Source organism: Bos grunniens, chromosome 8 (assembly GCF_055505025.1).
Source record: "Bos grunniens cultivar Pamir isolate PY7600 chromosome 8, Bosgru_T2T1.0, whole genome shotgun sequence".
Taxonomy (NCBI): domain Eukaryota; kingdom Metazoa; phylum Chordata; class Mammalia; order Artiodactyla; family Bovidae; genus Bos; species Bos grunniens.
This window is the reverse complement of record NC_141172.1, coordinates 74,702,773-74,728,742: the sequence shown is the minus strand read 5'-3', so window position 1 is coordinate 74,728,742 and position 25,970 is coordinate 74,702,773. Positions and strand designations below refer to the sequence as shown.

The following is a 25,970-nucleotide window of genomic DNA, read 5'->3' as shown; positions in this document are numbered from 1 at the left end:
TCCTTTTGAAAAATATTTATTGAGTATAAATAAATGTCCTATACATTAAATATCAAGAAATATTCATTACTGATTACAAGTCAGCTGTAATACTGCAGGAACCACAGAATCAAAATATCCACCCATGATACAGTAGTGATAATTCCATTCCAATACTGGACACAGTAATGATTTACTCACAAGACACAAGAAAACTCACCCAGAAAGGCCATCACTTTAACCAACCTATAACACCACAAGAGAAAATGGTTTTGAATCATAATATGGATAGTGCCACCATTCTCATCTTTGCCATCAATTTATCAGGTCAATCTGAGATTGTGGAGATATGCTGTCACAGAACTTAAAAGATTTCCATTTCCTTGGTTTTATTTCAAAATTATTATTAAGGAATTAAGACAGACATATCCAATGATAATTTTAAGTAAGTTAGTCTTTCATAAAAGAAAAGGAATAAAAATTTAGTATAAAGAAAGCCTCCTCCAAGCAACGAGTCTCTTATCGGGAAAAAAAAAAAAGTAAAATAATTAACTTTTCCTCCAAGGAAAGGAAAGAAACCTAAATCTGTTATGGCAAACTTGGAAAGATAAATATTCCCCAGTCCTAGAATATGCATTTATTTTACATGATGTACTTGAATGATGCAAGTCTACGAAGCAGGGATCTGTGGCAATCCAAATTCATCCACCAGGACTCCATCCTATGAAAAGAAAGAATTGTTCAGTGTCACTATTCTCCAACTGACTTTAAAAAAAAAACTGATTTCAAACATTTAGTGGTCAAAATTCATTTCCAAGTGGTTAATCAATGAAAACAAAAATCTCACTAAGATGAGAACAACCTTTTTTTCAAGAGAGGTAAAGTAGCAAGTGATAAACCAGGAAAAGAAATGCAAGGGATCAAAAGGGATGACTCTGAAGAGTAAGGGAAGTGAGAGAGAGAAATTTAAGAGTAAACCTTGAAAGGGGAGAGGGGGCTGCGAGTATCCAGGAGTTAAGGAGTGTCCAGAGTAAAGGCTGCGGAGTGAGCACTTGCCTCCAGATTCCCACTTTCACTCTGGTCCCTAAAGTGAACCAATATCTTTTGTAGCCTCACCAATCCTCAAAGGAGTGGTGCCCCAGGACAGGAGTCACTGCCATATCATACTTTACTACAGACTTCTAGGAGTGACTGGGCATCCCTGGTAGCTCAGACAGAATCGGCCTGCAATGCAGGAGGACCCAGCTTTGACCCCTGGATCAGGAAGATCCTCTGGAGAAGGGAATGGCAACCCATTCCAGTATTCTTGCCTGGAGAATCCCATGGACAGAGGAGCCTGGTGGGCCATAGTCCATGGGGTCGCAAAGAGTCAAACATGACTGAGTGAGCGACTAAGCATGCACCCACAGGCAGACTATCAATTCAGAAACCATAGCTCAATAGCACATTTAAATCAGGAATCTGTGATCTTCTAAACATGGAAATAACATACATGCTTCAGGAACCTGTTACCAGGGATTTAAAAAGATGTGCTATGGTAGTGTTAATAAAAACTATTTCAGGAATGCTGAGAAAAAACAACATATGCACCTGGCACCTTGAAGTCAGAGTGGTGTGGATGGCATGGGCAGTAGAAAAAGATTAAGACAACTCCAGGCTCAAGGAGGAACGGGGGGTAAAGTAGGGGAAGACCAACCACAGTCCATTGTAGGAAAACTGGGCTTTAAAGGGTTCCCAAAATAACGACAGAGTCTTTCCTTGTTCTTACTTAATACCTTTTAGATTCCCAGGCTGATGATTAGGCATAAAGTCTTTACCATTTTGCACAGAAAATATGAACAGAAAAAGCTTTCACCTTGTTCTTCGTGTCAGTGGGAACACCTTCTGGAATTGCGGGTGCAGCTGCTGCTTCATCCAAATAAGAACTGTCTTCATCGGCCAGAAGCTCATCGCCCAGTGCATCCAACTCTAAGTTGAAACAGTCAACATGTCAAAAAAATGTAAGCAAAAAAATTGGAGGCTAGGGATGATTTCCCTGGTGGCCCAGTGGTTAAGAAATTCGTCTGCCAATGCAGAGGACATGGGTTTGATCCCTGGTCTCAGAACTAAGATTCCATACGCCACAGGGCAACTAAGCCAATGTGCCACAACTACTGAGCCCACGTGACTGGCAGTGAGAAGCCACCACAATGAGAAGCCCGTGCGCCACAACTAGAGTAGCTCCTGTTCAGTACAATGAGAAAGCCCGCACTCAGCAATGAAGAGCCTGTGCGCTGCAATGAAGACCCAGTGCAGCCAAAAAGAATTTCTTTCATTAAAAAAATAAATAATTTAAGAAAAAGAAAATTGGCAGTTAATGTTAAGAAAGTCAGCCAAATTATTTGAAATAAGATGAAAATTTAAAAACAGAGAAGGGATTATTAATTTCTATTTTCAAAATAAAAGATGGCTATTTCAAGGAAACTGGGGTGGTAAAAGTCCATGAAAAACAAAAATTAAAACGACTATTTCCCACAGGTTTATAAAGCCCTAGTATTCATGAGAAGACTGTATAGTTATTAGTAGGCCAATTCAAATTAGAAAATCCTGACAATACAAATGTAAAAAATTATTTTCCATTTACTGATGAAAACAGCCAGTGAGAGAAGGCATGAGATTGTTGTAAAAGGAGTGACCATGACATGAGATCAGGCTTTAAAAGTAAGTCTATGGCAAAGTTGGAAGTGACCAGGGGGAATAGCAATAGCAGGCAGAAACTCATCAGAGGAAACCCAAGATGAGAAATAAGAAAACAGAAATAAATGGGGTAGGGAGGAGAGAAGGGGCAGGGGAGGTTATAGTTAAAACAAGAACATGGAGATAAAGTAGTAGTAATGGGACAGGACAATCATCCAACAGAAAACCCAGTTACTCATGCTAGAAACTGACAAACATCTTTGACATCTCCCTCTATCTCTGCTGCTGCTGCTGCTAAGTTGCTTCAGTCATGTCCGACTCTGTGTGACCCCATAGATGGCAGGCCACCAGGCTCCCCCATCCCTGGGATTCTCCAGGCAAGAACACTGGAATGGGTTGCCATTTCCTTCTCCAATGCATGAAAGTGAAAAGTGAAAGTGAAGTCACTCAGTCGTGTCCGACCCCTAGCGACCCCATGGACTGCAGCCCACCATGCCCCTCCGTCCATGGGATTTCCCAGGTAAGAGTACTGGAGTGGGTTGCCATTGCCTTCTCCGCCCTCTCTCTCTACATCCAATCAATCAATCAATCAATCATTAGGTCCTGTCCATTCAACCTTCTAAAATTTCTTCAGTATGTCCATTTCTCCCTGTCTCTGCTGCCACCGCCTTAGTTTCAGGCACCATTATGTCTTAAATGGACTACAGCAACAGTTTCTAAACAACTCTCCGTGAGGCCACTTCTTAACAACCCCTTCCACTTCATCTTGCTGCTGCTGCTGCTGCTATAAGTCGCTTCAGTCGTGTCCGACTCTGTGCGACCCCATAGACGGCAGCCCACCAGGCTCCCCTGTCCCTGGGATTCTCCAGGCAAGAACACTGGAGTGGGTTGCCATTTCCTTCTCCAATGCATGAAAGGGAAAAGTGAAAGGGAAGTCGCTCAGCGGTATCTGACTTTGCGACTTCATGGACTGCAGCCTACCAGGCTCCTCTGTCCATGGGATTTTCCAGGCATGAGTACTGGAATGGGGTGCCATCGCCTTCTCCTAACCTCTGCTAATCCTTCAGGTCGTATGCCGTCCCTGACTCCCAAATAGGTTGGATTCCTCTATGTTCCTATGGTACCCCATACTACTTCTTCCCATCAGTCTGTGCTCTTATAACTCATGCAGTTTCTTACTAGAAACTAGAGGAGAAGGTTCAGGAGTGCAGGGATGATGTTTGTTTTCTTCAATGCTGAATCCCCAGCATCTAACACAGGGCCTGGCATATAGTAACTGATGCACACCAAGTATCAGTATCTGCCAACTACTGTTTCTTGATCGGCTTTACTGTTCTGAGGAAGAGGACTCACGCAGGAAAATGAAGAGAAAAAAAATCAAAAGGAAAATGGCAGGGAATGACAGTGTTTGGTTACCAAGCATCAGGTCAGCAGAGGCCTTTGCCCGGATGTTCCTTCAGAGCTTGTCCACCTCAGAGTTGGTGAGGTATGCCAGTCTGATTGGCTGCCGCCCAAGCTCTGTGCCCAGAGCCTGTACCATAGACAAACTTTGAGGGAACCCTCATAGAAATTTTCTCTATTGCTTAGGAGAAAAGATCCCTGACAGTTGTTCCTTTCAGATGCTAGGCTACATATACTTTGCTTTTCCTATAACTTACCTGCTTCGAGGTCATCTTCATCTAATTCTGGGGTGCCGTAACTACGACTCAGTGCTTCTTGGATTTCATTTGCATCTTCCATCATATCCTCTAGCTGGTCTTGTAGATCCTACAAAAGTATATATGACAGGATTTTTATTCAATTCTTACCATTTTTCTTTAACTACCCCCTGTCTCTATTCTCTCCCCTGAATCTTAGAAATAAGCCATGGACCACATAACCTTCCCCTATTTTTGGTGGTAAAAACGTAAACTTGAAAAATAAAGAACAGAACTACTAACCTCGCATTTGAATTTAAGATGCTTCGTGGAAAATCAAACTGCTATTGCAAGAAGAGATGCCCATCTCTCTCTTTAGAGAAAGTTTGCTTGAAACAGGAAATCAAGCAACATTTATACTATCAAAAATCTTCAAGTTAAGAGGAAAGAGGGTAACTGATCCAAGCAAATCATGCTTCTCGAGTCAGCCAAAAACTGACTGCACTGTGGAGGGCAAGGAAGCAGTAGCAGAAACAACTGGATAGTACAAAAAGTTGTACTGGGCCCACCCTACATGGCGAAACAGAAGTGGATTCAGGATAGGCTGGATATCTGAGACAAGGCTGGTGAAAAAAATTGACTGAGGGCATAAATTATCTGGGAATAATCTGTCTGTACTTAACTAGGAAACTACTAAAGGGCCACAAAGAATGTAAAACCCATTTGAGAAGTGGTCCAGCATAATAAAGGGCAGTTAGTACAATGCTAAGAAGAGCAGACTGTGGTTAAACATAACCAAGCTAAAGTTTTATTCAATATTCAAAAGTTTTATTTCATATTCAATAAAAAGTAATGTCTCTTAGGCTTAATTTGCTCATCTATAAAATGAGGTTATTAATAGCCATTCTTCATAGGTAATGATTTATTGTAATAACATATGTCATAATATGTGTCAAACACTAAACACTTAATATTATATATTGTCTGTTAAGGATGTGCAGAACAATGTTTTTCATATGCTGAAAATTCCACACAGAGGGGAATGGACTCTTGCTGATAATGCAGAGGTTCTAAATCAACACTGCTTATTCTTCAGAATTTCCAGAGCAATGCAAAACATTTAAAAAACTCCTTCACCCCCAAATTAGAGGTTAGTTTTTCCATATAAAGGTTAGAAAATAAAATGGAAGAAAATACTTTTTTAAAAAGAAATGCTTTCTGTTTCCAAGTACCAAACTACCACATTGCATATACTTTAACAGTCTGCTACACAGAGCAGCACTGGCTGAAACAGTAATTAAGAGGGTGAAAATAACATAACTAATCAAGTTGAACTTATTTTAGACTTTTACATATCAAGGTAAGTCACCCAAAATTTCAGAGTGATCTGAAATTTTTTATATCTAATAGGATCTTATAATCCTATTAGAAAGAGTAGGATTTCTAGCAAGAGATTCCAGGATAGGCACAGGAAAAAAATCATCACAAAGAATTAGCAGGTTCAATTCTGCAAAAACAAAAGCAATGCAAAACAAATACAAGCACTAGACTGGACCACAGAAACTGGGAAATAAAAAAGAAATAGGAGAACACACATGTAGAGGCAAAGTTTTAAAATGAGCACTGCTGCTGCTGTTGCTAAGTCGCATTAGTCATGTCCGACTCTGTGCAACCCCATAGACGGCAGCCCATCAGGCTCCTCCATCCCTGGGATTCTCCAGGCAAGAATACTGGAGTGGGTTGCCATTTCCTTCTCCAAAATGAGCGCTAGAAAACAATAAAAATGCTTTTCAAGTAAAATATTTTAGGAAAACAAATGGGATTCAAACTATCCAGCCCAGTCAAAGACACACACCCAAACACATCAAAAAAGTTAAGAAAGAACCGGGCTCTCCACCTATTATGCAAGCAAATCTATTAGGGCAGGGGTCCCCAACCCTCAGGCTACAGACTAGTACTGGTCCATGGCCTATTAGGAACTGGGCCTCACAGTAGGTGAGCTGTGAGTAAGCGACGTTTCATCTGTATTTTTAGTTGTTCCCCATCACTCACTTTACTGCCTGAGCTCTACCTCCTGTCAGATCAGTGGCAGCAGCATTAGATTCTCCTAGGAGCATGAACCCTACTGTGAACGGTGCATGCAAGGGATCTAGGTTGCACGCTCCTTATAAGAATCTAATGCCTGATGATCTGAGGTAGAGCTAAGGTGGTGACACTAGGGCTGGCGAGTGGCTTCAAATACAGAGTATCATTAGCAGAGAAGTTTGACTGCACAAAGACCATAATAAATCAATTGCTTGCAGACTCATATAAAAACCCCCAGATGAGCCATCTAAAAGTTGCAGGAAACAAGCTCAGGGCTCCCATGGATTCTGCATTATGGTGAGCTGTATAATTATTTCATCATAGATCGCAATGTAATAATAATAGGAATCAAGTGCACAATAAATGTAATGTGCTTGTATCATCCTGAACCCACTGCCCACCCCACAGTCTGTGGAAAAACTGTCTTCCACAAAACTGGTCCCTAGTGCCAAAAAGGTTGGGGACCACTGTATTAGGGGACAGGAGAAGGAAAACCAGGTGGGGAGACAGCCAGACAACCACAAGTGAAAGACGAAGAAACATAGAGAAAACCAAAAATACCAAAATTTCTATTTTGTTCATTAAACAGCACTAATTAAAACACAAGGAACCCTGAAAGTAGAAAATAAAATTCAGTTCACTGTGTTTGATTATCAAATAATATGATACAAATAAGGCAAGCATACTCAGAACATTTTTCTCAGTGAATCTCTGTCACTAAGCCTAAATTCTTAGAAGCAGAAACTGGTGGAGGATTAGAGAGGGTCCCAGCATTAGTATAAGGAGGGGTGCTGGAAAACAGCAAGATAGGAAGAACACCTTCACTTAAGACTGGAACTATCAGGGAACACTGTGCAGAAGCAGTAAGATGCTGGAGACACAATAAGAACTCAACTAACAAACCCTGATTAAATGGGGCAAAACCGCTTTATGGCACTGAATAGCCTCTCCTTCATTTGTTCACCAACCATTAAGTAAACCGAAGGCCAGGCACTGTTTGGGGCACTTGGGAATACACTTTGGAATAGTGAACAAAACTGAGTCCCTGCCCTCTTAGAAAGAGACATTCTACTTAGTGTTTAGGGGGAAACACCACTATCATATGTGCAGAAACGCCTTCTCCTCTGACCATCACCACTCCCTCTGCTAATCCTGTCTGCCATCTGGGCTGCTCAACTGACAGAGTTAAGAGATACCAAGCTCCTAGGGCTCGCCACCCCAGCTAAAACAGGATCTCCAAAAAGAAATGCTAATTTTAGGGACATTATTATTAAAAACCTAAAGAGATGGGGGGAGGTGATTAAGAGGCACAAATTACTATGTATAAAATAAATAAGCTATAAGGATATATTGCACAACACAGGGAACAGTCAATATTTTACAATAACTATAAATGAAATATAACCTTAAAAAAAGAAGATGACTAAGTTCTGGGGATCTAAAGTACAGTATGGTGGCTATATTTAACAATACTTGAAAGTTGCTAGGAAAGTAAGCCTTAAATATTCTCATCACAAAAGCAATAGTAATTATGTGAGGTGATCTTACAGTGGTAACCATTTCACTATGTATTTCAAATCACCCCCACGGTACACCTTCAACTTACACTATATTCTATACCAAGTGTATCTCAATAAAACTGGGGGTGGGGGTGGGCAGGGAATCTAGAGAGAATTACTAGAAAAGGGAACCAATTCTATACCAAGAACCATGCTAAGCACTTTATATATATTGTCAATATACATACTGTCCCAAGTGTTACTTGGGGACAATCCTGGGAGATGAACAGCAACATCACTACTTTATAATTGAGGCAACAAGACTAAAAATCATTAAATGAGTTAGTAGTAAAAGGAAACTGGGCGTTTATTCACTGGGTGTTTATTATGTGCCAGGCATTGTGCACTTAGATACACCAGATCATTTATTTCACCCTCATAATAACTAGAGAATCCTGTGGACAGAGGAGCCTGGTGGGCTGCTGTCCATAGGGTCGCATAGAGTCGGACACGACTGAAACGACAGAATGCATGCATACATTGGAGAAGGAAATGGCAACCCACTCCAGTATTCTTGCCTGGAGAATCCCAGGGACGCAGGAGCCTGGTGGGCTGCCGTCTATGGGGTCGCACAGAGTTGGACATGACTGAAGTGACTTAGCACCAGCAGCAGCAGCATAATAACTGCATGTGGTATTAGGATCCTTAGGTTAACAGTGAGGACCTTTGACGCTTTCCCAAAGTTACTCCATTAGTAAACGGGAGGCCCAAGATTCCATCCCTCTCCTGGGCTCTTCCCATCACATACACATTCATTTGGGTGCTTTGAGAAACCAGTGTACATTCTTACAGAAACCAGCACACATCTCACCTCAATCTGGTCAATTTTCACTTGCTTGTATGCTTTCTTCATTTCCTTTACTCCCAATTTCATAGCATCAACCTAAAAAAAGCAAAGAGAACATACCATTTCTTGGCCATGATGGTTAACTGTCTTTTAGAAACTATAGGAAAAAGAGCACAGGAGTACAAAAATAAAATGACACCGTGGGAAAAAGTGCTTTGGGAGTACCGTGGTCTTGGTGTCCTTCAAGGACTGGATGGTGTAGTTGGCTTGCTCCATATTAAATGACTGTTGGGCGAGATTGTCCCGCTGTTGCTCGTACCTTTTCAGAGTCAAATGAAAACGGTAATGTGAGGCAGATAGAACTCTTCAGGAAGAAAGTATCTTTAATGCTAGGTAAAAGAATCTTCTTAAAGACAACAACAAACCTTAACAAACACACAGAAAAAATGAGAAAAACAATTTAATCCATCTTAAACAAACATCATTTGACGTTCCTCCAATTTTCTTCCTTGGAATGTTCTGTAACTATAACACTATTTTCCGCTTAACATTATTACTGCTGTTTTCTACATTGCTAAGAATATATGTTTTAATATATGTTTTAGATTATTTCCAATGCTAAATTCTCAGAAGTGGAATTCTTAGGGGGAAGGAGCAAGACTATATTTAAGGTTCTTCATATATACAGTGAAACTTTTTCCAGTAGACTGAACTGCTTGAGGACTGGTATTGTATTTTATTAATCTTGTATCCATAAATAGGTAATCTATCTAACCTAATATATTGCCTGGCACTCCAACTTTTTTTAATGAAGTTTTATATCAACTGATAATACTATCTCAAAGACTTACATCACTATACTCTTTATACAGTATTTGAAAACCATCTAACCATTCAAGCAGAAGAAAAATGATCAATGATGCAGGCAAATGGTGGTGGAATATTATCACACCATTAAAAAAATATGTTTCCAAAAAATATTTAGAGGGACAAAAATACTTGTGATACAACATTAAGTAAAAAGGATAACTGATATAATACATGCCATTTGTTTTCTTCTAAAAGATTATATGCACATATGGCATGTATGCACAAGCAGAGAAAGAAATTAACATTTTAAAGGTGGTTATTTCTGGCAATAGGAATCTTGGTGAATTTTCTTTTCTTCTACTCATGTTTAAGTACTTGCCAAGTTTCCACAATGAACATGTATTCTTTTATCAAAAAAAAAAAAAACTACTTAAACATTGCAATGCTGGACTTCCCTGGTGGCCCAGTGGATAAGAATCCACCTGCCAATGCAGGGGACTTAGGTTTAAAATCTGATCCGGGAAGATCCCACATGTTGTGAAGCAACTAAGCCCATGCACCACAAGTACTGAGTCACTGCTCTACAACCTGCGAGCTGAAGCTACTGAGTCTTCATGCCTCGAGCCTGTGCTCCACAACAAGAGAACCCATTGCAGTGAGAAGCCCACATGCTGCACAGAAGAGCAGCCCCCACTCTCCGCAACTAGAGAAAGCCCACACAAAGTAACAAAGACCTTTTTGGTGTTTGTTTTATTATTTATTTTTGGTGCAGCCAAAAATAAATTTTATTTTTTTTATAAAAATTTTTAAATTAAAAAATTGCGATGCTACCAATTTAGGAGGTAACAGTTTTACTACACACTTTCATTGCTCTAGGCATCATAATTTTCTTTTTATAACTCTGTCTAATCTAAAAGGAGTAAGATGGTATCTGATGTTTTATAAGAAGTCATTTTGTAAACAAGAATAGAGATACCAATATCTTTCTGCTCTTTATCAGCTGATTCCACCTGACCTCTGCACTCCTGCAGAAGGTCTCATCAGCTGGAGAGCCCACAAGGTTAAGAACCAAAGATAATGTTGGGTTTCTGCTCAAACACTGGGACATAGTCACCTAAAACAAATTAAGGACTGCTAAATCTTCTGAAAGGAGGGAACAAATATTTAGGTTTCCCAATTTTACAGGCAAACAAATGAAATTTTAAAAGGCACATTCTAATTACATAAATGGGAGAATCAAACTCTACAGATCTGGGAAGTCTATACAGAAGCCACTAGACATACATGGCTACTTAAATTGTTAAAATTAAATAAAACTGGACCTTGAGTTCCTTAGTCATACTAGCCATGTTTCAAGTGCTCAATAAGCACACATAGCTAACAGCTATTGTACTGACGAGCACAGATAGAAAACATCTCCCACCACAGCAAAAAGTTCTATTTAAATGGACAGTGGTGCAACAGATGTTGCTGAACATGCAGGGGGAGAAATTCTAGTTAAGTGTATGTGTAAATGAAATTTGCAGTTAACTGAAGAATGCTTATAAAGCGGTGCATACATGCTAAGTCGCTTCAGCTGTGTCCAACTCTTTGCGACCTTATGGACTGCAGCCTGCCAGGCTCCTCTGTACCTGGGATTCTCCAGACAAGGATACTGCAGTGAGTTGCTGGGCCCTCCTCCAGGGGATCTTCCCAACCCAGGAATTGAACCCCCATCTCTTATGTCTACCTCTCTGGCAGGTGGGTCCTTTACTACCGTGCCACTTGGGAAGCCCTTATAAAATGGTATGAAAATCTAAAGGAATGGAAGACCATTCCCCTTTTGGCTAAACCTGTTAGAGGAAAGGAGGTTATACTTATAGAACTTACATCCGCTTTTGCTTTAAAACCCGCAAGGCTTTCTGCTTGACCATATTCTAGGAAGAAAAATAGATTTTAATGAATGGAAGTAGAAAATATACAAATAGTCAAAGAAACCTCCCATATCCTCAAACTCACATACCTACTTCCTCTCATCTTCAAAGCAGTAGACATGTGGCTCCCAGACTGTTTACCCCCCAAGCAGGCTCTAAGCTCCAGCCCACCTCAGTCTTTTCACCCAACAACTCAGTACATTCCCTTTTCTAGGGCATATTATTTCTACTCCAAGAGGGCCAATTTTGTATATTCAGGTGCCTTAGAGAGATTCCAAATTTGGACAGTCTGCTATCCACTCAAACTCACCATGCCCAATCTCTTCAACCTGCTATCATCTTGGAAATGACTAACAACGGCCTCACCAGTCTCTCATTTCTCTAGGCTGAAAACTGTTACATCGACCTTACCTTTCCTCTCCTGTTATCTCCTCATGCACTGTCATTGTGTTAGATTTCCGAACTCACTTTCAAATTGATTCCTCTCATGTCATTCTCATGACTACCACCACGGTTTAGGCTTTCATCTCCTCAAGCCTAGGTGGGCTGTCCTGCCTCTGGTTACTCTTCACTTCATGCCATCCAACTACGATGGCAGAGAAAATCCTCTGATCACTTCGCTTTCTATACTGTTTCATACATCACTTTGTCTCCTCCAATGCAGACGGAAAAGCAGGTATTATTACTTCACAGATGATAATAATACCTAACATTTACTGACTGTTTCTACGTACTAGACATAGTGCTATGAATTACCTTGACATAGGTTGCATGAATTACCTTGTTCAATCTCACACTATAAAGTAGATATTATCCTCTTTTTACAGATTGGAAAACTGAGGTTGAGTGATGCTAAGTAACTTGCTCTCACTTAAATGCTTAATAAGTTACAGAGATGGGGTGGGGGAAAAAAGCAGCTCAAATCCATGCACTTACATACACCACTCTATGTTTCTTCCTAACAGAAGAAGAAAGGAAGAAATTAAGTGACTTTATAAAGGTCACAGCTAGTAGGTAGTGATGGTATTAATAGAATACTAGTACTTTTCCCCAACATGCTATTCCTTAACCATCTATTATAGTTACCTAACCTGACCAGCCAAGCAACTCATTAGTCTGAGCAGGCCCAGCCTGTCCAGATTGCCACCTTCTCAGTAGAATATGCTAATTCCCACATACATGTTTCTGGGTGTGATCAACATCTCTCCACCAGGTCAAGCCCCAGTTTTCCTCTCATATCTGGCTGCAAACTCTCCTCCCTGAAGGACACACCATCACATATGTTTTCCCTTTACCAGACTGTGAGCATCTCTTCTGTATTTCTCACCAGCCCTTACCACCAGGCCCTACTTCCACAGGTACTCAAATCAAGGTGTCACAACTTCTGCAGGAGCTGTCTACCTTACCTTTGCAGGTCCCTCCCTCATCTTCTTGATCTGATCCTTATACTTCACTAGTTCAGCATCCAGCCGAGAAATCTTCTTGTCAATGGATTCTGCTCTGCTGTCCACCTTCAGCGGAAAAACATAAAAGGCAGTAGTAGTTACTGCAATACACTGACATGAAAAGTGGTAGGAGAGGAAAGAATATAGAGGAAGAAAGGAAAAACAAGAGCATATGGTGATGGTTGAAAACAGCAATTCCTAATTGTGGGGAGGCGGGATTCTCAGAAATCCTGGGGGGCGGGGTTTAAACTGTATTCCACCCCCCTAGATTCTAATATTCCAGGGGCGTATTCAAGTATTTGAGCAGAAAAAGAATTTGAGAATCACTCGACTGAGTCGAAATTTCCCAAGAATTGGAGACTAGGCCAGCAGAGTGCTCAATCAGAAAGTGTGTGAAATGAGTTACTGCCCAATGGACCTCGGCTAGGGCTGTAGAGCTAACGCTATTCACTTGGATAAAAGGTGGTGGCCTAATGACAGGGGCTAGAGTTCTGAATTTTGTGTAACAGATCCAGGATTGGGTTACAGATATACTGAGCTAGGATATCAAGCCGAGATTCCTGACGTCGGAGAAGGATGAGGGACAGAAGAGGAGGGAGGAGTAGGGCTGGATGAGGTGGGAAGGGTGTCTGGGCCTATGGCTGGTCGGGGTGACCAGGTAAGTTAACAGCGAGTGGACGCGGCGCTGAGCACCAGAGGGGGTGGGGCGCAAGTAGGGTTAAGCAATGATGGGTTAGGGGTCCCTGGTTTGTGGCGTCAGCAATGACTTGGTAACAGGAACGAAAGTGGGGTGGAGAGAGCTAAGGTGTAATGGGCCTGGGAGCCAGGAATCGACGCCGAAGTCGGGGGTGGACGGGTTAAGGGGTGTCAGGGTTCCTGAGCCTAATTAGCAAGTCTAAGTGCCCACCGTGCCAATGCAGTCAGTCAAGCTGGGCGGCGGAGCCTTGGGTTTCGCTTTCCCGAAGAATCGGTTCATCTTGGGCGGCCGCTAAGAAAACCTAAACACTGGAGCAAAACCAGAAACGGAAGCAGAGTCACCTCCCTCTCCGACTTGACTTCCGGCCCCCCATGCGCAAGCGCAATGTGCCTATTGGCGTTTCCCGATCCTTTTACCGGATTTTCAGCCTGATCTTCCGGGGAAGGGGAGCTCCGGGAAGTTGGAGGTGAGGGACCGAGAGTCAGCAGGGGGCGTGGCCCCGGTGGCGGGCGTGGGCGTGGCCCCAGATAAGCCAGGCGGGGCCTCGGCTGAGTGGGTGGGGTAGGGGGCGGCTTCAGAGGAATAGAGCCCGGCTGCAGCCGGGCTGCTCCGAGGGGCGGGGCCGGTAGGCCCGGGAGGGGCGGGGAAGTAGCCGAACTGGGGTGGAGGGCCCCTAGCTAGCTACCATAGCTGGGCGGGCGACAAGCGCGGGTCTGGCGGAGCGCAGGGGCCCGCGAAGACCGCGAGGCGACCGGGAGCGGCTGGGTCCCCGGCGGCGCGCGCCTCGGCCGGGCCGGGAGCCGCGCCAGTCGGTGCCCCCAGCCGAGCGCGGTCCGCCTCCCTCCCAGAAATCAGCCGTCCGGAGCGTGACCAGAGGGCATGCCGGATCCACCAGAGGCGCCGCCGCCTGCGCTCGCAGGCCGCGGGTGAAAAAGAAAGCACAGCCTCGCTCGGCCCGGAGCGAAGAGGTGTGCCGGAGCGAAGAGATGTCCCGGAGCGAAGAGGTGGCTCCGAGCGAAGAGGTGGTCCCGAGCGAAGAGGTGGCCCTGAGCGAAGAGGTGGCCCAGAGCGAGGAAATGGCGGCAGCCGGGCTCAGCGTGACCGTCACCCACAGTGAGCGCGGGCTGCCGGGTGGGCTCCGTGCTGGGCCATGAAAGTCCGGCGGGGTCTCTGGGTTTGGTCGCCTGCCCTCCCGAAGTGTGTGCCCTTGTATTTGGAGTCCAGAAGCGTGGGATCTTGTTTGTGTTCGTGGGACCGGCTTTTTCTTTTTTTTTACTGGTCTCCTGTCAGCACACCTTTCCACGTGGCAGGTGTATTTTGTCTCAGGCCATTTGTTAGGTCCTTGATGCTTCACGTCGTGGTTTGGTTGTATGTCTTAGGGTGTGCCTGCACAGTTGTGGGCCGTTGTGCCTGGCTTGTATTTGGCCATGTTGTCTATGACTGCTGTGTATCTGGACACCTACTTGTGTGCAGGAGTCAAAACTCATGTGTGCTATTTGAGTGAGGCGTGGGTTCAAGTGTACACTGTGGGCACCCTTGGGGTCTGTCTACTGTTGGAGTTGACACAGAACTAGGCAAAGACTGTTCTCCAGGGAGCTGAGTCCATAAGGTTTCCTCAGGACCAACTAGGGGAGACCCCAGGGCCTCAATAATCTGGAGACCAGGATTCTGCAGGTTTGGGTGACCTTGGGATGTCTCCTTTCTAGGCAGCTGGTTTCTTCTATGCGAAATAGAGTTGGTAACACCTGTCCCGCTGACTTCCCGGCTGTTGAGTAGGCTTAAGGCTTGGCGTGATGCACTGGACACAGGCTATGCCCTTGCTGTCCACATATCCAGAAAAGAATTGGCACCTCTGCTCCAAAAAGAAATTTCTGCTGTTTGAGTTTTTTCACTCATTTGTTTATTTATTGGCCACACTGGGTCTTCGTTGCTTTGCTCGGGCTTTTTCTAGTTGCAGCGTGCAGGGGCTACTCTTCTTGAGATGTTGGGGCTTCTCACTGGGGTGGCTCTAGGCATGCGGGCCTCAGTAGTTGCAGCATACAGGCTCAGTAGTTGTGGCACATGGGCTTAGTTGCTCCACGGCATGTGGAATCATCCAGGACCAGGGATTGAACCTGTGTCCCCTGCCTTGCAGGCAGATTCTTATTCACAGCACCACAAGGGAAGTCCCTCATTTATTTTCTGGGCACCAACCATATGTGTCCAGGTGTGCCCAGTGGGAGAGACCTGGAAGAAAAGCAGTTGCTTGCCCATTATAGCAAAGGAGATAGAAACAGTTCCTCGCTCAGTACAACACAGAGGAGAGGACAGTCAGGCTAGAGGAGGCAGATGGCTTGTAAAGAAAAGCACAGAATTTGAAATAGATCTGAGGTTAAGTTCTGATTGTAGAGATGGGTCTCACTAGGCAAGTCTTGACTGATCTCACATTTTGCTTATCTGTGAAATGGGGAATAATAGGTAATACCGGCTTCATGGGTACTTCATGGGGTTGTTCTGAGGATTAATTAAGATTATGCATAAAATAAGCCTGGTGCTGCTGCTGCTAAATCCTTTCAGTCATGTCTGACTCTGTGTGACCCCATAGACAGCAGCTCACCAGGCTCCTCTGTCCCTGAGAGTCTCCAGGCAAGAATACCGGAGTGGGTTGCCATTCCCTTCTCCAGTGCATACATGCGCGCTAAGTTGCTTCAGTTGTGTCCGACTCTGTGCGACCCTGTGGACAGCAGCCCACTAGGCTCCTCCGTCCACAAGATTCTCTAGGCAAGAATACTGGAGTGGGTTGCCATTTCCTTCTCCAAAATAAGTCTAGTCAGCCCCTTACACATGTTAAATGCTTAAAATGTTAGCTGATATCACTGATATTGTTAGTTCCTGTAACAATTCCCAAGGAAACAAAAATCCTTGAGCAGGTCTTAAAGGCTGGGAAAATGAAGTGTCAGCCTCTGTTTATTGGTTTGTGTTTTCTTCAACACTTTTCTCTATCCCCAGGCAATGAAAAGCACGATCTTCAAGTTACCCCACAAGAAGGCAATAGTGAGCCAATTGTCCAAGACCTGGCCCAAGTTGTTGAAGAGGCTACAGGGGTTCCGCTGCCTTTTCAGAAACTCATATTTAAGGGTAAGGCTTTCTCTTCCAGCTCTGAGCCTATTTAAAACTATTTAACCTTTAAGAGTTGACTCATCTGAAAAGACTCTGATGCTGGGAGGGATTGGGGGCAGGAGGAGAAGGGGACGACAGAGGATGAGATGGCTGGATGGCATCATCGACTTGATGGACGTGATTTTGAATGAACTCCGGGAGATGGTGATGGACAGGGAGGCCTGGTGTGCTGCGATTCATGGGGTGACAAAGAGTCGGACACGACTGAGCGACTGAACTGAACTGAAATGAACAGTAAGGTTAGGTTTTCAATCTAGGACAGTTCTTATTTGCTTGTTAATTCCGTCATTCCTTCAACAAATATTTGTTGAGTACCTACTATGTAGTGGACACTTGCAAACACAGGCACAGGTATTAGAGTTGAAGTCACATGAGGGTGGCAGAAACCTTACCATTTTTGATGAGGCACATGGGCAGTCTTCCCTGGCTAAGTTAGATCCTCTTCCCAGTGTATGTTCTTGTAGCACTCCCTCCACCTCTGCATAGCTTGTATTGAAACTACTATTAAATAATTGTTTCCACAGTCACCAAACATCTGTTTTCTCTGGTACAATACAGACTCCATGAGGACAGAGATACTTCTATGTTTTCAGGGCTTGGCCTAGTTCTGACACAGGGAAGGTACTGAACAGACTAAAGGACCTGGATGTAGCAGGCCCAGTGGAATATGGTGATTTCTGCCAGGACACACCTTCTCCCATCCCCATTCTCTGGTTTTCTCATTCCCATGGGAACCCATTATTTTGTATCTGATGAAGCTAAGTTCACTCCATTTGGTGCCAATCATAAAGAATTTAGTGATAGGAAGCATTTACTTTTACACTTCATATTGTAACTCCTTGTCTTTTCTTTTTAAAAACATTTCATTTTACAATTATAAAGGCAATAGAAATTCATGTTTCTAAATAGAGGAAAACACAAAAAAGAAAATGTTCTCCTGGATAAAACCCCTCATAACAATTCAGTATATTTCTGTCCAGCCTTTGTTTGTTTGTCCTGGCATCCTGAAGTGTGGGTTCTCATTTGTGGCTTTTTTTTTGTTTCTGTAGTGGATAAAACTAGGATCATTTCTTGTGATCTTCTTATAACACTTGGTCATCAACACATATTGTGGCATTGAAGTTTCCTGAAAAATGAGCTTTAGTGCCTACAAAGTCTTCTGTTGTTATGATGTATAGTAATCAGTCCCCTATTCCTGAGTTTTTGACTTTCCAGTTTCTCACTGTTATGAATAATAATAATTGTGTAACAGTTATTTAGGCACATGTCCAGTTATTTGTTAGGATCAATATCTGAAGTGAAGTTATTGGGTCAAGAAACCTTCTAAAAATGTTATACCAACTCATCCTCTTCTCAATAGTGAACACACTATTTCCTATACCCTTGCTGAAATCTATTTTCACTGTTGTACAAGTTACCTTTGACATAACTGTCTTCTTTTTTCAGGAAAATCTCTGAAGGAAATGGAGATGCCATTGTCAGCACTTGGAATACAAAATGGTTGCCGGGTTATGTTAATTGGGAAAAAGGTAGATTGCTTTTTCTATCAGAAATACCTCAGAGCCAAATGACTAAGGTGTTATACATGAGTGTCCATTTAGAAGGCCAAACTGGGGGCTCGGGTTTGGCACTGGTGAAGTAGGGCTTGCCACACAAATGTCGTTGCTATTTGTTTAGTGAAGTTACCAGTTTTATTGTTCTCATATCCTTCATCTTCTGTTCTTTAGGGTTTTCACCCTGGGAATTAGGAGTGGTTGTATTGCCTCAATTATGTGGGTTTTGTGCTGGTGGTGGGATTTCAGTCTGGATAAAATGGTGTCTGAAGCAGTCGCTACTCACTTGGAGAGGAATTTGCAAGAGACTGTCAAACCTGTAAATTTTAAAAATAAGTAACTCTACAAATTTCAGGAACCTCTCTTCCTTTAACCATTCTTTTTGCTAAAATCTCCCGTGAGGTTAAACACTCTGGCTGGAAAGAAAGGTTCAAACTAGAAGTGAGGGAGAAAAAGAGTCAGTTGGTGACAAAAAGGGTTGAGGACAGTAGACCCTGGGGCCAGCCATGCATTGTGACACAGTGGAGTTGTTGGTCAAATGAAGTTCCCTTACTTTAAGCTGGGTGTGGCTGATTTAAGAGTGGAAAGAGGGCAGAGGTTAGCAAGGTGGAGGTAAGGAAAGTCTAGTGCAGACTTGGAACTGCCAGGAGACTGGCACTCAGGATCTGGCCACCAAGGGAGATGGTGGGAACAATGGGAGACAGTGTAAAAGCAGAAAGCTGCTAGCTACCAATGAAGTTGAGAGAAGGGGAAATAGTCTAGATTTCTTGCTCAAGGGTCAGGAAGAACGGTGATGGAATAATGAGCACAACCCAAGGGTTGAGTTTGAAGAAACTTTAGGACCCTCAGCTGGAGTTGTCCTGGGGTGTGAGAAGCCAAATCACATTCAGGTCTCAGCTTTACCTCTTTGGGCTGTGTGACCTTAGGTTACTTTACAGTTACCTCAATTTCATCATTGGATTGTGGTAAGGCTTAAATAATAATACAGGTAGAGTGCTTAGGATGGTGCCTGGCATAGAGGGGATGCTCAGTGAAAGTATGCATCATTACATGGTCATACTGAATGAGAGAGCTCAGGAATTCCATTAAGGAAAGGATAAAATTCTGCCTGTCTCACCTTTCTGGACTCCTCACATGCTAGGCGTTCACTATAATTAGTTAACACTCTGGGCTTCAGTCTGGAGTCAGTTGGTGATCAGCCCCAGGCTAAGGTCAGATCTGGCTCATGGATCAGCTTTGTTCTCTGAACCCAAGCCGTCGGGCTATCTCACCAGAACTTGTACCTGGTACCTTCTCTCTATCTTGTCTAGTGTCTTTGTAGATAGAAAACCTTAGTGTATAACCCTCCAGCTTGCTTTCCAAGAAGCAGCAAGTTTAAGATGATGTTTTCCTAGGGGAGTAGTTCGACCGCTTGTGGTCAGACTTTTTTATCTGACAGAAGCTACTATTTTTGGTGATTATTGACTTCCTTTTATTCTTAACATTTTAGAACAGTCCGGAGGAAGAAGCTGAACTAAAGAAGCTGAAAGATTTGGAGAAATCTGTGGAGAAGATAGCTGACCAGCTGGAAGAACTGAATAAAGACCTTGCTGGAATCCAGCAGGTAACTCTCCTGGTAGACTTGACTTTCTGCCTTCTCTAAGAATTCTCTAGAGACACAAATGTGTGGTTATGAGGGCAAACTTTGTTTTCAGCCCCTGCTGGGTTCAGACCCTGACTCTTCCCATTCTGTAACTGGGCAAGTTTGCCTTTGTCTCAAGTTCTGTAAAAAAGGGAGTGATGCTGGTAACTCCCTCTTGGGCTGTTGTGAGGATTCAATTACATAGTTTAAGGTTGACACATTCTAAGTGCTTTGTAAGCCCATCATTGTTATTTACAAACCCCAGCCAGCATCCATTTGTATTCCTGTGAGAATACCTGTCATGCTAGGATCATGTGTTGTCTTAAATAGAATAAATAGTTTCTCTCAGTCTAGTCAGTTATAATGTATTTGGCAAGGCAAAGAACACTGATTCACAGAATGTCTAAGTTGAGCATGATATTGGCGAGGGGTCATCCTATTCAATTCCTTGTAGTACTAGAGGTGGAGGACCGAAACCAAATTAGAATTAGTTATGGCCTCAAACCACGTACTTATTTTTGATCTCTTCATTTTATAACATTAATGGATGTATGATTGTGTTTTAATTACTAAAGTACTGCATACTGATTGTACACAATTTTTAAGATGTGTGGGCACCAATATGAAAAATAATAATTACCTTTAAGACCCCCAACTCAAAAGATAACCATTACTAAAACCTGGAATCTGTTTTTTTATCTTAAAAAATCGGTATAATGTTAGGTATACTTTGTAAATAGTTCTTTCTTTGGTTTAAGGAATTGAACACTTTCCCATGTCATTTAAAATGATCATACTTAGTATACCTGAAACTTACACAGTATTGTAAATCAACTATACTTCAATAAAGAAAAAATGTCTGGGGAGGGAGGAGGGAGGAGGGTTCAGGATGGGGAACACATGTATACCTGCGGTGGATTCATTTTGATATTTGGCAAAACTAATACAATTATGTAAAGTTTAAAAATAAAATAAAATTAAAAAATAAAAATAAAAAAATAAATTAAAAAAAAGAAAAAATGTCTTGATTGAAAAAAAAAAAAGATCATCCTTTTCAAATTTCGTATAATATTGCATCACATGAGTGTATCATGGTTTACCTAACCAATTCTTTATTATTTATCACCTAATGTTATTTAACATTATACATAATGCTTCTTTGAATGTCCTTGGGCTTAAATCTTTTTTGGCCATTTCTCATTTTTTGGTCGAGTAAATTCTTTCAGTTGGAATCGGTAGCTTATTTCATTACTTGTGAAATCTGCATCTGTAGCTTTTGACTTTGATAAAAACATCCTCAGAGATCCCTGCTATCCATCTGCTGTCACCAGCTAACTGATCATTAGGCCAAGTAACGTGAATAAACAGATAATTTAATAAAAACAATTAAGTAAGTGCTGCCATTTGTTAGCAATATGTCTGTGTCAGGACTCGTATTAAAGGTCTTGTATTTCCCTTTATCCTCATGGTAACCCTCTGGGATGTGTGTGTCATGGTCTCCATTTTATTTTATTTTTTTTGTTTTTTTCTTTTTGCCTTTGTTTATTTAGCTGCTTGTTTATTTGGGTCTTAGTTGCCTATGCAGGATCCTCATTATATCATGTGGGGTCTATCACTGGGGCGCATGGACTCTCTAATTGGAGTGCAAAGGCTCAGTAGTTACAGCACATGGGCTTCGTTGCCCAGCGGCATGTGGGATCTTAGTTCCCTGACCAGGAATTGAATCCTCGTCCCCTGCATTGCAAGGCGGATTCTTTTATATATATATATACATTTTTATTTATTTACTTATTTTTGTCTGTGCTGTGTCTTCATTGCTGTGTGGGCTTTTCCCTTGTTGGGTGAGTGGAGGCGGCTCTCTGGTTGCAGTACTCGGGCTTCTCATTGCAATGGCTTCTCTTGTTGCAGAGCACAGACTCTAGGGAGCGCAGGCTTCAGTAGTGTGGCACGTGGGCTCAGTAGTTGTGGTTCCCGAGCTCTGGAACACAGTCTCAATAGTTGTGGCATGTGGGCTTCGTTGCTCCCTGGCATGTGGGATCTTCTGGGATCAGGGATCAAACCTGTGTCTGCTGCATTGGCAGGTGGATTCTTTACCACTGAGCCAGTAGGGAAGCCCAAGGTGGATTCTTTTTTTTTTTTTTTTCCCCTCCCCAAGGCAGATTCTTAACCATCGGACTGCCAGGGAAGTCTTCCATTGTATTATTTCATTTATTTAATTTGGCCAGCCTGCTCAGCATGTGGGATCTTATTCCCCAATGGGGAATGGAACCCGTGCCCCCTGCACAGAAGCACAGAATCTTAACTACTGGACTGCCAAGGAAATGCCTTGATCTCCATTTAAAAAATGAGGACAGCAAGGTACAGATAGGTTAAGGAACTTGCTTAAGCTCACCAGCCAGTACACAGCAGTCAGAATTGAAGCCCAGGCCTATCAAACTCTAAACCCTGTGCTTTTAATATCTGCCTCTTATGTGCAGGTATTCACTGGTGACTGAGGGCTTCAGCAGAGCCAGGCCTCTGGAAGCATTTGTGGCCTCAGTAGGCCACATGAGATAGAGGGGCCTGCAGCCTATTACAGTGCTTGAGGAGGCCCAGGGCTGGCTTTTCTGTTTTTCCAGGAGGTGGAGTTGTGGGCCTGCGATTTGGCCCAGCCTATTGGGGAACGTGGACTCAGGGTGTGGCTGCTTCATCAGTGCCTGGCTTGGAGTTTTTGTCAGCCTCAAAGAAACACTTGGAATAATGCATCATTCCTCCACAGGGTTTTCTGGCCAAGGATTTGCAAGCTGAAGCTCTCTGCAAACTCGATAGGAGAGTAAAAGCTACAGTTGAGCAGTTTATGAAGATCTTGGAGGAGATTGACACACTAGTAAGTAAATACTCAGCTGAGAAGGACTAGTTTCCTTTGATGGCTTTTCAGTCAGTTTCACTTTCTCAGTATCACACTCATTGCCTGAGGATACTGGGCACCTATTAAGCAGTGTACCAGACACTGCTAGGTCTTTGGTGAATATGCAGAAAGATAAGACAGTTCCTGACTTCCCCTATCTCACCAACATGGGGCTTTTGTCATTTTTATATGTACTAGTGGCATCTAAGGGGGCTTCCCAGGCGGCGCAGAGGTAAAGAATCTGCCTGCCAATGCAGGAGACAAGTTTTCTATTCCTGGGTTGGGAAGATACCCTGGAATAGGAAATGCCAAGCCATGCCAGTATTCTTACCTGGAAAATCCCATGGACTGAGGAGCCTGGGGTTGCACACAAAGAGTCGGGCATGACTGAGCACACACATACAGTAGCATCTAATCCTCACAAAGCAGGGACCTAAGTGATACATGGTCTCATGGTCAGAGACATACAGGGTGTCACTTTCCTGACACTCTTGTATCTGACATTCCACTGGGCCCATTACCCGTACAGAAGGCAGTCAGATCCAGCTCTTGGGAGGCTGTTAGGAATCACTGATGCCATGTTCCCTTTGAGAGATAATATCTCTCCCCTGATACCTCATTCTTAGGGTGAACTATTCTGCTTGGGATTCTTGAGGGGAGGTGGTATGCTGCTGCTGCTGCTACTAAGTCACTTCAGTCGTGTCCGACTCCGTGTGATCCCACAGACGGCAGCCACCAGGCTCCCCCGTCCCTGGGATTCTCCAGGCAACAACACTGGAGTGGGTTGCCATTTCCTTCTCCAATGCATGAAAGTGAAAAGTGAAAGGGAAGTCGCTCAGTCGTGTCCGACTCTTAGCGACCCCATGGACTGCAGCCTACCAGGCTCCTCCATCCATGGGATTTTCCAGGCAAAGTACTGGAGTGGGGTGCCATCGCCTTCCCCGGGGAGGTGGTATAGGGGGTGGTAAAGAAGGGCAGAAAGGCACTATGCTTTTCATGTCACAGTGAGCGCGTGGCCCAGCCAGGACACTATCCGTGCACAGAAAACGATGAAAGGACAAAGCCCATGCTATAGGTCTACAGTCCAGGCCTTGAGAGCTAAGGAGTGCTTATGGAGCTAGAGCCATGGAAGGGGATGTGTAGGTCAGAGATCCAGGGAAGTGACTCCTGAAAATGCCTGTCATCCACATTGGTGACCTGTGGCCAGCTTGGTGTGCTATGGGTGTTTCTGACGTGTTCCTATGTCATTTTCACTTACTCAGATTATTTATATGTCAACTTATTCTTCCATAGATTCTGCCAGAAAATTTCAAAGACAGTAGAATGAAAAGGAAGGGTTTGGTGAAAAGGATTCAGGTGAGTTGTGTGGTAGGGCATCACAAAATGTCATGCATCAGTGCATGTATCTCCTGAAAGTAGGGTAGAGTACATGTGTGGTGGGGGCTCTCTTCAGCTGTTACTTCTCAGTATGAACCCAGAACGCAAGAGCTCCTTTCATGTCCCTGTAATTGAATTTGGATTAAACTGATCGGGAAAGAAGTTTGCTGGGGAGCAGACAGGGCTGACACATTATGCAGTTCTAGGAGGTGCCATTCCTATGGACGGGGCCCCCATTCCTGTGGACAGGGCCCCCTGAAATCACGCCATTTCAGTGGCAGGGCTTCCTCTCCTCAGTGCTCTTTGGAGGTTGTTAACTGAGAGCACTGTCACTTCCCTCTCCTGAGTCTGGGGCCTGGACTATCTCCATCCCCACACACCCGTTTAGCCTGAGTCAGTCACCCAGGGGTTCCCTAGAGTGGCTTGGCAAAGAACCTCTTGTGGCTAAGGTTGGCATGGGTTGGCTGGCCTCCAGTGGCCCTCACTACTCTGCATTTATCTTTTAGGCCTTCCTAGCCGAGTGTGACACAGTGGAACAGAACATCTGCCAGGAGACAGAGCGACTGCAGTCCACAAACTTGGCCCTCGCTGACTGAGGTGAGGCGGAGAAGGCCGTGCTGCACTGAAGAACAGCCCCACCAGCCCTGCCATCTCTGGAACAGAAGTTACCTGCCTTCCCCAGGGCTGCTGGGGGCAATTGGCCCGTTGCCTTTTCCTTCTCTTACAACCCACTCTCAATGAACAAGTGTCGTCCATACAATCTTTAGCCTCCTATCAGCTTCTCGTTCTGTCTCTGTGGATCTGTGCTGTCCAGCAGCCCACCTTGTCTGGAGAGTGCCCCCATGACCAAGTCTTCCCAGCTGCTTGGACCTTTGGGTGCTTTCTTTGGGCTGGTGAGAGCTCTTATGTATCCTGAGGTAGTTCTGAGTTTATTGGCCATTTTGGTCTTCAGATCCAAGAGGCCTTTTTGTTCTTATGATCCCATAAACCTGTCTGTGTAAACCAGAATCACCAGGAGCCCGTGTCTGGTGAGGAAAATCAGGAATGGGTCAAAACAGGTAGCCCGAGTGTCTCTCATGTGACCTCTGAAACAGCTGGCTGGTTGTGGGTTCATGACCCTGTCCTCAGCTCCCAATGACCCTGATCAGCCATAGCTCGTGAGATCTCTGGTTCATTCCTGGAGTGGGGCCTGTGGTTGATATATGGACTGCCTTGCTGCCAAGCAAATCTCTAGAAGGTTAGAACCCAGAGTTGACTAAGTCTCTGCTTGCAACCAGGTCAGAACCCTGGCTTACGAGGGGCAGTGAGGGGGCCAGAGTGAATTCAGCAGGCAGGTAGCGAGGGCAACCATAAACCTCTCAGGAGTTCTTTCAAAGGCATTGTTAGGAGCCATCCCCTTCTGAGATCTACATTTTCTTCAAGTTACTTTGAGGTTGTTTCTGTCTGTTTTGTGGCCCTTTCCCCCTTCATTTGTTATTTAAAAAATAAAGCAGTTTATATACACATCAGCAAGCAAAAGAGTGTTAAAACTTTTTTTTTTATTTGAACTTGCCATACAGCATGTGGGATCTTAGTTCCTGACCAGGGATCTAAGCCATGCTCCTGCATGGACTTGTAACCACTGGTCCACCAGGGAAATCCCAGAAGAGTGTTTAAACTTTTTTTTGTTGATGAAGTATGAGAAACAGAAGCCTTCTGAGGTTCTAGTCTAGAAGTTTAGAGGTGGTCTGTGTACTTCAGTGGCCTCTTAAATGGGTCAGCTGATGTTACCCCCATTTTTTTCAC

At 43.7% G+C, this 25,970-nt stretch overlaps 2 protein-coding genes across 4 annotated transcripts; one reads left to right on the top strand and one right to left on the bottom strand.

The window, feature by feature from the left end:
- Positions 1-14,352, bottom strand: CHMP5 (charged multivesicular body protein 5). Of its 2 annotated transcripts, XM_086416608.1 has the most exons (9): positions 14,005-14,352; positions 13,799-13,896; positions 12,853-12,957; positions 11,403-11,449; positions 8,949-9,042; positions 8,748-8,819; positions 4,314-4,422; positions 1,835-1,947; positions 1-700 (listed from the first exon to the last, which is right to left on the bottom strand). In XM_086416608.1, the coding sequence occupies exons 2-9, from the start codon at positions 13,865-13,867 to the stop codon at positions 650-652; spliced, it is 660 nt and encodes a 219-aa protein (XP_086272734.1). In that variant the 5' UTR covers positions 13,868-13,896; positions 14,005-14,352; the 3' UTR covers positions 1-649. The 2 variants fall into 2 exon arrangements, with proteins under 2 accessions (XP_086272734.1, XP_086272733.1); XM_086416607.1 differs by lacking the exon at positions 14,005-14,352 and having other exon boundaries at positions 13,799-13,921.
- Positions 13,975-25,703, top strand: BAG1 (BAG cochaperone 1). 2 transcript variants are annotated; one of them, XM_086416606.1, is made up of 8 exons: positions 13,975-14,054; positions 14,437-14,701; positions 16,577-16,705; positions 18,194-18,276; positions 19,790-19,903; positions 22,680-22,787; positions 24,102-24,164; positions 24,692-25,703. In XM_086416606.1, the coding sequence occupies exons 2-8, from the start codon at positions 14,575-14,577 to the stop codon at positions 24,779-24,781; spliced, it is 714 nt and encodes a 237-aa protein (XP_086272732.1). In that variant the 5' UTR covers positions 13,975-14,054; positions 14,437-14,574; the 3' UTR covers positions 24,782-25,703. The 2 variants fall into 2 exon arrangements, with proteins under 2 accessions (XP_086272732.1, XP_086272731.1); XM_086416605.1 differs by lacking the exon at positions 13,975-14,054 and having other exon boundaries at positions 14,272-14,701.
- The last annotated feature ends 267 nt before the right edge of the window (positions 25,704-25,970 follow it).